Source organism: Mustela putorius, unplaced genomic scaffold (assembly GCF_011764305.1).
Source record: "Mustela putorius furo isolate JIRA1106 unplaced genomic scaffold, ASM1176430v1.1 tig00000083_pilon_pilon_pilon, whole genome shotgun sequence".
Lineage (NCBI taxonomy): Eukaryota > Metazoa > Chordata > Mammalia > Carnivora > Mustelidae > Mustela > Mustela putorius.
In genome coordinates this window covers 6,991,872-7,003,444 of record NW_025421273.1, presented here as the reverse complement: position 1 = coordinate 7,003,444, position 11,573 = coordinate 6,991,872, and the positions used below count along the sequence as shown (strand labels likewise).

Sequence of the window (11,573 nt, the reverse complement as noted above, 5' to 3'; positions counted from 1 at the left end):
GCCCTCCAGTGGGACTAGTCCAGATGCGAGGCTGGGAGCATGCACAGAAACAAGTCCCGGAGACGGTGCTGATCAGTGCAGGCCTCCGAGGGGTCGACAAGTGCTGAGCGCTCAGCTTTTTGTTTTGAGAATGAATACTGCCCTGTCCATGCCCAGCTGACTTTCTGGGGCTCTGCCTCAGCAGTGAAAGTGTCCTGAGTATTAGAGATCCTGGGATTTCCTGAAGGGACACGTGAGGGGAAAAACAGAAGGATTTAGGATTGTGCCTATCTTTGGGAACTTTAAAATGATTCTAGTGGATTTAAGAATCAGAGCAGAGCAGGTTGAAAGCAGGTGTGAGTTAACGTTTAATTCCTTATTCTCGAAGAGCAAGGAGCAGGTCACCTCTCTTCCGTTCACAAAGGTTCCACAGAACCTAGACTTTTAGACCTGAAAAAAATACTGTGATTAGGATGGCTTTTGTTTTTTACCTGTGGGGAAACTGAGGCCAGGGAGCTCATGGAAGAAGTCATGGCAGAGCTAGAGAGGCAGGGACTAGAACAGAAGCCCTATCCCCACCCCACCCCAGGCCACCCCGGGCTTGTTCGACACTGGGACACTTAAATTCTTACATAATATGAGAAGTTTGGCCGAGGAGAAGCTTTTAAGTGCTCAGTTTACTCTCAATAATGCCCTTCTATTGCTGCCTAAAAGATTAGCACGGTTTCTTGTCTACACTTCATCTACACAATTAATTAATTTCAACACTTTGTGCAAAACACCCTGGTAGGCATCACAGGATGGGGTGAGCAGGGCAGAAGCTTTCCTTTTTTTTGGTTGCCAGAGTGCTGGCTGGCCTTGTCGAGAAAGAGAAAAGAGAAGAAGAAAGAGAAAGAAAATTATAGAGCTGCCCAGAAACAAAAACAAGAGGAAAAAATAGAAATAAACACACGTGTTAAGAAGTGGTCAATGTGTGTTATTTTTATAATGAACACTTGAAAGGGTAGGGCCCTTGATGTGTGTCCTTTATAAGCCCTCACTGTGGAAGGTGCCCCATGAATATTCAACGGGGGCAGGAGGAGGTAATGACTTGCCGAAGGTCAGGCAGCTACTTGACAGCAGACCAGGAACTCAAACCCCTTTCTCTGCTCTTGCCACCTCGCTCTCTGTTTCGTTCCCTTTTTGCATACAGCATGGTAATGATCCTAATAGCCTTTCCAGTAGATTGGTAACAGTGCGGACAGGGTGGAATCCCCGAGGGGTGGAGGGAGAGGGACAGGGGTGACCAGCCTCCCCTGTCCCTCTTCCTCCACTCCTGGTACCCAGGGAGTCCCCCATGGTTTCCTTAAGGCACTAAATGCTGTGTATTTAACTTGCAGGGATGTGTCTTACAGGCAGTGTGGCCCCGTGGGAATAAGATGAGCCTTGTTTATATAGTCCCTGAGAATCCCAACTTCCTGTACCAGAAGCATCTATTTAGGTCATTAAAAATTAGTTGCTTGTCCCTCAAGCTGGGTCCCGCAATGCTAAGGAAAACATGCAGGCAGGTGGTAGATGGTCCAAGTCAAAACCGCCTCCTCCTGGATCAGCAGATCTGCCAGATGTTCACCAAAAGACATGGGCGAGGATGTCCCTAGTAGCATATTGGGGACAGCCCAAAACTGAAAACACTCTAAAAGATCATCACTAGGAGAATAGGTGAATAAGTCGTGGTCTCGTCATTCCTGCAATGGAATAATGTTCAAAGGTGACAGCGACCTGACCACAGCTACATGCACCAACATGGGTGAGTCTCATAAATAGAGTGATGAATGCGGGAAGCCAGACCCCACAGCTGGACGCCAGAACGTTGTAGAAATCCACTTACACCAACTACGAAAGCAGACATCACTGGTCTGTGTTGTCAGGTCAGGAGAGTGCTTTCCGGCTGGATAAAGTGGTTCCCTGGGGTCGGTAATGACTGGAAAGGGGCATGCGGGGCTCCCAGCAGAGCTCCGTTTCTTGATCCACACGCCAGTTACCAGGAATGTGTTTGCTTTTGTGAAAATCCATCAAACTCGTGCTTTGTGCACCCGCCTGGATGCACCTGATTCCTCAACACCAAGTTCCGTGTTGAAAAAGTGCCTCCTCCAAGCTGCCACGATATTTCATTGTATCTCCCATGTCACCCCCCTGCCCTTCTTGTCCTGTCGTTCTAGCAGCTGCAGCAATCCCATTTACCCCGCCAGCACCTCCAGCAGCAGCGGAATCCATACCCCGTGCAGCAGGTCAATCAGTTCCAAGGTGAGGCCAGTGCACCCCTCTTCCGTTTTATACCTTCCAGCCGTGACGTGTAAATCCAAATGTAGCCAGGGGCCTGGCCTCCTGGGCTGGGTTCGCGTTCAGGTAACATTAAAAATATTTGAAAACTGAGGGTACCAATCCATCAGAACGCATTTTTGGAATCCTCTACCGTGCTGGGTGTTGACCTTTGGGTGGCTGGGTCACAGAGAGGCCCTGGTTGGCCCCGGGAGGGGTCAGAGTGGCTGGGGGGGGCAGGGGCAGGACTGGGGCAGCTATTCTTTACCAGAGATAAGGAAGTATTTCAGTAGTTTAAGAGCCAATAAGGGTATACTGGTGCCTGGTTGGTTCCATGTCAGCCTTGGCTATGTCTGGATCATCATCTCAGTGAGCATGGGAGGAACGGCCCTGTGCCACATGCCTCTTGCTAATCCTAACACATCAGCGGGCCAAAGCCCTCACTTCCAACAACTGACAAGGAAAAATCTGGCCTGCAGCAGCCGCCAATTTCTGCTGAATCTAGAAGACCTACGGGGCCTTGAGTTTGACTGGATTATCTTGATCCTGCTGCCCTTTGCAGAAATCCTGACTCGTGACCCAGTAGCAATGGGCACATTGTATGATCTCTGTTGCCATTCCTTTATGTAGTAGAAAATCTACTCAAATACCAATCCCTTCCTTCTCCAATGAAGAGAGCCCCTGAAAGTCTTTTATGGGGTAGAGAGTGAGCTGAAGACCCTTCCCAGTCTTATCACAGGAGTTTTTAGGGGGCTCCAGTGGCTACCCAGTAGTGGAAATCCTAATTCCCATCCTCTGCCCTTTGCGTGGGACCTAGTTCTCAAGTGTTACCTAAGGCTTTGAGACTCTGCCAGAAGCTGCGAAGCTCCTTGCACATAAATATGCATATATGTAAACATATACAGACTTTGCATACATTTGCACAAGTGCTACCCTGCTCAATGGACGGCAGGTGAAAAATTGATGATGTAGGGTAGCATTTTTCAGTCTTTGGGCTGCAACACACAAGTAGGTTGGAAAGACAAGCTAATGGGTCACAACCAACATTTTTTAAAAGAAATGGAATGCTGGGGCACCTGGGTGGCTCAGTCAGTTAAGCATCTCCCTTTGGCTGAGATCATGATCCCAGAGTCCTGGGATCAAGCCCTGCATCAGGCTCCCTGCTCAGTGGGAGAGACTGCTTCTCCTTCTGCCCCCTCCCTGCTTATGTGCTCTCTTTTGCTCTCTGTCAAACAAATAGATCTTTAAAAATAATAATAATAATAAAAATAGAATAGAAAACAGTTATCCAAGTATATCACAATAAGGGAAACTTTTATTTCTGTCATAAACCCACAGGTGTATATCCTGGATCACATGCCATGAGTAGTGGTTTTAAAGAGTCTGAAAACATTGCCTATGAAAATACGGGGGCTTGAGTAGCTACCCCTCCCCCTCCTACCCCTGGAACACATGTATCATTTCAGAACCCTTGGACTTGACCCTGGCGAAGGACAAAAGGAATGAAGCTGTGCACGGGTGTTCTGTGCACTAAATTAGTGCTGGTAGTGTTTGAAGAATTCTGCTTCTCACTTGGTCATAGGCAGGGGAGTGCAGAAATGGTCACTGTTACACGCATAATTCTTGTTTTAGATATAGTTCTCGAACTTAAGCTGCATCAGAATCACCAGTAGAGCTTGTGGAAGCGCAAACCGAGGGTCGCTGGAGGGGACGGGGTGGGGAGTGGGGGGAAGGGGTGTTTGAGGGATGGGCATTAAGGAGGGCACGTGATGTGACGAGCACTGAGTGCTATATGTGACTGATGAATCCCTAAATTCTACCCCTGAAACTAATAATACACTATATGTTAACTAAATTGAATTAAAAAAAAAAAAAAAAAGCACAGTCGGCCTGGCCCCACCCTCAGAGTCTCTCATTCCACAGGTCTGGGGTGGTCCTGAGAATCTGCTTTTCCAACAGGCTCCTAGGAGTTGCTCTGCTGCTGGGGCTGCTGGCCAAGGCCCACACTTTAAGAACCAGTGATTTCCATTAACAATAAATTAAAAATGTAAAATTCTAAAAACCCAGCAGAGTGTCCCTTGACTTTTCTAGGTTCATAATTCATTTATTATCTTTTGGAATAAAGGAGCCCACTGAAATGTAATACTTCTTCTGTATTAGGAGTTATTCCATATGGTTTGGGTCCAGTTTTAAAAGTTTTTCTCTTTGAACTTGAGCTGTACTTAGGCTGAACCACCAGTGACATTGTTGGGTCCCTGAGGCGATTGGTACACTTTTTTCTTTTCTTTTCTTTTCCTCTCATCCTTATTTTACTAACACCTTAGATATCATAATGTTATGTATCTGGGAAAACAGCAAATTGGTAGATAAGAAATAGTGTCCTTGGAGAGTTACGTTAGGAACAACTTGCATGAGAACCTCCATGAACACTCACCACTACATATCTCAAAGGTTTAATGACTATCTTTCCCTTATTAAGTTTTGTGCCTCTGGGCAATGTTACATGCCTATAGAGAAATGTTTATTTTTCACAAATACAGGCTTCCTATGAGTGAAAATAGGAAACAGACCCTTTTAAAAAAAAATTGCCTATGATTTCTATTTGAATGTGGAAGATTTTCTTTGACACTGTGACCAGTGGGCAAGAAAATTAATTTGAGTACAGCGTCCTCACAATAATATGTCTTAGACAAAAACGGAAGAAGAAGAAAAAAAAATTAGTCTGTTATTTAACGTATATAGTAATCAGATAATGACAAGGTAATTCTTTAAACACATTTGCATTTTTTTCTATACAAGTATTAAACTAGATTAATAAAAAAGCATTTTGTTTCTACTTAGGATAAAAATATGGAACTGAGTGCTGGTTTTAAAATGCCCTTTTGGGGCACCTGGGTGGCTCAGTCATTAAGCATCTGTCTTTGGCTCCGGTCATGATCCCAGGGTCCTGGGATAGAGCCCCACATCAAGCCCCACATCAGGTTCCCTCCTCAGTGGGAAGCCTGCTTCTCCCTCTCCAGCTCCCCCTGCTTGTGTTCCCTCTCTCACTGTGTTTCTCTCTGTCAAATAAATAAATAAAATCTTAAAATAAATAAATAAAATAAAATGCCCTTTTTTCTATAAAAGTTATACCTAGATAGTAGTACAGTCATTTTATACTAAAAATAAAGGTTGGCTTGGATTAATGCTTCAATAACTCTTAAAAGGCATTGCAGCATTTCTGTCTTCTAAAAAGAGGAACCTATTTCTCATTCACCAAAGTGGCCCAGACCATTTCCAGTCCCTCAATAGATCCATTATAAACATACAACAAAAATGTCCAAAATATGGAAGTCTTTTCATCTGTTTCCAGCAGCTCATTAGCCTGTTTACAAAATTTGGGTCTAGCCAATCAGTCTCTGAGTCAGCAATATTTTCTCCTTAAAATTTTTTTATAAACAACTCAATAACCCATTTCACCACAGTTGATCAGACTTGCCATGTAGTCAATACAGATTTAGTCATTAAGGTCACAAAACTTCATAACAAGATTACAGATTGCAATATATACTCTCATCCAGTGTTTAACAGGAACTTTTGATTTTTTTTTTTAAGTCACTTCGATATAATGAAGCTTAAAACGGAAAACTGAAACATTTCTAGGGCTCGCCCCCAGCCCTGGCAGCTTTCCCCCACAGAAACCATTTCATTTCTCAGTGCAGCATGGTATCGATCTCAAGCCACAAAAACTTAAGTCATAATCAAAATTCCCATAATTTTCTTTCTTAAAGAAAGAAAGAAAATATGGAGACCTATTTGCTGCCCAGAAATCAATAACCCCATCAGGAAGACAGAAATACACTTACTGCCCAGGTGCCAGGCTTAACAAGCTTACACTGTTTTCATCTGGTTTCTCATCCCAGTTCCAAGTGGTATCACATTTGCTTATAATATCGATTGGCTCCCATGCTGCATCTTTTTTAAATGTCCAGAAAATAAAACCATTTTTCTGTGTCTCATAGACTTAATCATTATTAAGAGGGACATGGGAAAAACTTCTTTTCGTGCATCTCCTAGCCCTTTACAAAACTGACTGGGGCTCTAAGGGTGACATTTCTTTCTCTTGGCTGATTTGGAAATTTCCTAGGAACATGTAAAGAAGGACTCCCTCAAATGCCTAATTAGAGTTGAGAGACTTGGCCTTCATCCTCTGGCCAGCTTTTAAACAGCATCATTAAAACCATGTCAGTGATCTGCTGAGAGAAGTCACTGCCGACTTGTAGGAGTGAGTGGACTTTGCTACAAAAATGCATAAAGTTCATTGCCAAGGAGTAAGTAGCAGGATGATTTCTTTTTCTAGCTCAGGAAGCTGGCCAGTTTGCACTGACATGTTATGATTCAGAGAATCTGGAGCATGTGGAAATCTGTAGAGTGGATCCAAAAAATGTCCCATCTGTTGAAATAGCTTCTTAGCAGAAGCAGTGACCTTTAACCTCTCAAATCCCGCTCAAGTCTTAAGGGAAATTAGCCTAATGGTCTTTATTGATAGTATTCTCTACTGAACCATGTTCCACTTCACAAATAGAATACACAAAGTGATCAGCCGTTGCTTCTTAATTTAGCCCAGGATGTGAATTCCCTCTCACCTCCAAGAATAATGGTATCTGATTGGTTGAGGGTGGCATCCTATCAAGAAGAGTGAGAAAAAAAATTGCTTCTGAAATGTGTACAAAAAGAATAACAGAGTATATCAACTACAAAAGCATGTGTCCAGTATGATCCCTATTTTCATGTGTCTATTTATACAGTAGTTATCAGTGGTTATCTCTGGATGGGGGGGAATTCGGGTAACTTGAATTTTCATCATTGTACTTTTCAGTTTTTTCTGAGTTTTTTTACAATCAGCCTATGTTATAGTCAGAAAAATAATCATTTTTGTTAAGGACTTAGGATCAGAGTAGATCCTTTCGTATAAAAGAATTTTGTCATGCCTACAGATAATCGCAACAATATGTTACAGTAAATTGCTTATCGAGATGAGTGGATGGGAATGTCTTTTCTTCCCCTGTAGGTTCTCCCCAGGACATCGCAGCTGTGAGAAGCCAAGCAGCCCTCCAGAGCATTCGAACGTCGCGGTTGATGGCACAGAACGCAGGCATGATGGGAATGGGACCCTCCCAGAACCCAGGGACAATGGCCACGGCAGCAGCCCAGTCAGAGATGGGACTGGCCCCTTATAGCAACACGCCTACCAGCCAACCAGGAATGTACAATATGAGCACAGGAATGACCCAAATGTTGCAGCACCCAAACCAAAGTGGTATGAGCATCACACACAACCAAGCCCAGGGGCCAAGGCAGCCCACCTCGGGGCAAGGGGTTGGGATGGTGAGCGGTTTCGGTCAGAGCATGCTGGTGAACTCCGCCATTACCCAGCAGCACCAGCAGATGAAAGGGCCGGTGAGCCAAGCCCTGCCAAGGCCCCAGGGCCCGCCAAGGCTGCAGGGCATTATGGGAACAGTCCAGCAGGGAGCGCAGAGCTGGCCACAGAGGAGCTTACAAGGCATGCCCGGGAGGACTAGTGGAGAACTGGGATCATTCAACAACGGCGCCAGCTACCCGCTTCAAGCTGGCCAGCCGAGGCTGACCAAGCAACACTTCCCACAGGGACTGAGCCAGGTCGTGGACGCTAACACTGGCGCCGTGCGAACCCTCAACCCAGCTGCCATGGGCCGGCAGATGATGCCGCCACTCCCAGGACAACAAAGCAGCGGCCAGGCCAGGCCGATGGTCATGTCTGGCCTAAGCCAGGGCGTCCCCAGCCTGCCAGCGTTCAGCCAGCCCCCAGCCCAGCAGCAGATGCCCGGCGGCAACTTCGCTCCGGGTGGCCAGAGCCAGGCCTACGAGCGGAACGCCCCTCAGGACATGTCCTACAATTACAGCGGCGAGGCAGCCGGGGCCTCCTTCCCCGGCCTCTCGGACAGTGCGGACCTCGTGGACTCCATCATCAAAGGCGGCCCAGGGGACGAGTGGATGCAGGAGCTTGATGAGTTGTTCGGGAACCCCTAGTCCAAAGGAAACCCGAGAAGCACGACTCCTAGTGTTAAAGCTTAAAACGTGTAAAAGAAACAGGATGTTGAGCCATCCCTGTTTTTTTGTTTTTTTGACCCACGCAAACTGAGCAAAACTGCAGCTGGCTGACAGTGAAAGATCCAGGTGCCAATCCACAGCCCCGCTGGGCCTCATTTCACCTGATTTTCACACAGCAACCGAGACACCAGGCCACGCCGATCCTGGCTGTGAGAGAGGCAGACACCGCGGAGGCAGGCAGGGAAGACGGATCCGAGGCCCCTCCGCTCGGCCCTCTGGTGCACGCCTGGCCCAGGGATCTCTGCTCCAGCCTCACGGGACTGCTGCCCAGCGTGAGGGCTCCGCCAGCCCCGCCTGGCCCCCGGGGCCGCAGACCGCAAAGCCTCAGGGGCCGAGGAGCGTCCCGCAGAGGCTGCTGCGTGGTTGCACAGGCCCAGAGCACAGGTCGGAAATGCGCTGAACCCTGGCTGCAAAGAGAGGTCAGGCGTCGAGACATGCTGCTGTGTTTGGCGGGTAGGCACAAAGAACGGGAGACAACAGAGGATCCTACGAGCCTGTCTGCTGCCCTGTGATGACCCTCAGGAATTGTAGAGGCGTTGCTCTCAGCTGCCTCTCAGAGAGAGCCAGGCAAGCCTGGAGAAGGGTCCTCCGGCAGTCCTGGGGATGGCAGCCCTCTGCCAGTGATCATGGCCATGACGGTGGCGGCCGGCACTCCAGGTAGTCGGGCTGGAGCCTCCTGGGGGCCCGGTGTCCTGCCAATTTGGCAAGGCAGTTCACATCTACTTCCGGTGGCCACAGGGTAGGGGAGACCCCGACTGGATGCTATGTCTGCCCGTGTGGCCGCTTTTCCCCGCACCCCTGCCCTTGCTCCTTCCTGCCTCCACCCCATCCTGCCCTTGCTTCTCCTTACAGACTATAGGAGAAGAAATGAAGCTTGTGTCTTTAGGGGACCTGGGCAGAATCCTAATAAAGGAAGAACTCAGACAACGCCTGAAATGCAAAGGCAACACTGGAGTTTTCTTTTTCTAACGTGTAGTCGGCTGAATATTCTCTGCCCGAAACTGAGCAGCCCCTCTGACGTTGCATGGCGGGTTACCGTGAGCCACACGCGATGCTTCTGGTCTACCCTGGGAGACGTGGCCCAAACGGCACAGGCTCTGCTTCCCTTCAGAAAACTCCCAGGGGTGATGCTCTGAAACTGGCCTTGCCCTTAATCCCTCCTCACCAGAAAGACGACTCTAAAATGCTCAGAGATGAGGAACTGAAGAGTCCGTTGCTCCACCTGACCCATTTTGATGATAAAAAGAAGGAAAATTCTGTTCCTTCCACGTGGGCAAGGTCATCCACTTCCAAAGCCCTGTACCGTCGTTCTCGTTGTAATTCACTCAGATCTGCCCCAAGCGACATCTGCGGCAAGGGATGACAGCCTCTGCTACTTACCATAAGGCTGTGTCTTTTGTCCTTGCTGCTGTTCCCACTGCCCCGTTTGGGAGGCCACGTGGTATATTGTCCGTAGGAAGAGCGGAGCGGGCTTCTCTCGCGCCACACTCTCCCTTGGCGTCCGAAAGCCTGGCTCCCTCCGTGTGACCACGCATGGGTGCAGGCTGTGGGGAGCTGGCCTGGTTACACGCACAGGGCGGGTCCTGAGATGGGGGATGGGGGGGTTCGAGAGGAAAGCTGGGGGCAGAGGGCAGAGAGGTAATAGGCAGGCAAACGCTGTCGTTGGCTTGCTCCCCATGTCCCAAGGCGGTGGATCTACTGAGCGAGGGGCAGGATGGAGCCCAGAGGAGGCCAGTTGGGCAAGAGACCAGGCAGGGGCTGGGCTCCTCCTCGGAAGACCTGGTGGCAGGTGACCATGAACTCCTTGCATGGGGGAGGGACACCACCATGGAAACTCTTGAGTAGAGACAGGTAAAAACCAAACGAAGAAAATAAAAAAGTAAACAAGCAAGAAGACAGAAAATATAATTACCTTTTTCTGAAAGGTACAGGAAACATATATGAGCAATGATGAGAAACTGGAGGTGGCTGAGGGGAGAAGGGGCTCCATTACCTTTTAATAGCTTCCTCCAAATGCTTAGTACTGGGACCAACTAAACTAGAGAGGTAGATTTTAATAAGGTCGTTTTGTTTTTGTTTTTGTTTTTGTTTTTGTTTTTACTACGGTGCTGATGTATATGTAATGTCTAAAAAAGTTATTTGTAAATAAGTTTTTACAATACTGCAGATATCACTGGGTCTACTATCTGTAAAAAATATACATATAAATATATATATACTGTTTGTTTAAAATAGAGTATTTTTATTTCATTCCTTAACTCATCATCACAGCAGTGGTATATTGCACTTCAGATGACATCTAATGACTAATTTGTACTGTATGACCTATGGCAACTTGCTCCATTTTATTCAGATTTTTCTAGTTTTCTGTTTTTACTTTGTACATTGAGCATTGCTTATTTCCTTTTAAGAAATGTACAGAACTCTGAAATGTAGAAATGAAGTGATGTTGACATACCACTTTTAAAGAAAAGAAAACAAATAAAAGATCATTATCTGAATCAACCCAAAGTACAGTTTATTTGAGGAATGTCACTGGATCTCCAACCTTAATTAAACAGATATACTATGCCTGGGTAATTGATTAACTGCAGTTCCTGTCTCAAAATTCATGATATCATTAAACATTTATTTAACAGAGGAGATCAGTCAATCATTCCCAGTCTTTTAAATTCAACCACACAACTAAAACTTTCTAAATTTGCATCCCAATGGATGTAGCAAACAGAAGAGAAGAAAGTCAGCTATGAAAGAAACATACTGAGGTCCATTTGTAGATTCAGTACTTTCAATTTCCAACTGGCTCATTGGAAAATTGATAGTAAAATTTTCACTTTAAAAAAAAAGAAAGAACCCTCAAGGAATATAGGGAAGGGAAAGTAACCCTCAAGGAATATATACAGTAACGCCCGACTGTAGCAGACACTGTCCACACACACACACACACACACACACACACACACACAGACACCTCACTTCTAGCCCTCGCTGCATCTCTCTTGGCCTGCACCATCCACAAACTGTTGGAAATGATTAGAAGTTTACATTTCTGGGGCGCCTGGGTGGCTCAGTGGGTTAAGCCGCTGCCTTCGGCTCAGGTCATGATCTCAGGGTCCTGGGATCGAGTCCCGCATCGGGCTCTCTGCTCAGCAGGGAGCCTGCTTCTC

The 11,573-nt window shown here is 46.8% G+C and overlaps 1 protein-coding gene across 2 annotated transcripts in view; it reads left to right on the top strand.

Moving 5' to 3' along the window:
- Positions 1 to 10,909, top strand: part of MAML3 (mastermind like transcriptional coactivator 3) — a 409,382-nt gene extending 398,473 nt beyond the window's left edge. The window contains exons 4-5 of one of the 2 annotated variants that reach the window (XM_004768481.2): positions 2,181 to 2,262; positions 7,328 to 10,909. In XM_004768481.2, the coding sequence (XP_004768538.1) occupies positions 2,181 to 2,262; positions 7,328 to 8,325 (1,080 nt within the window). In that variant the 3' untranslated portion in view covers positions 8,326 to 10,909. Of the gene's footprint in view, positions 1 to 2,177; positions 2,263 to 7,327 lie in introns of both variants that reach the window. The other variant, XM_004768480.2, reaches the window with a different exon arrangement.
- Positions 10,910 to 11,573: the final 664 nt, after the last annotated feature.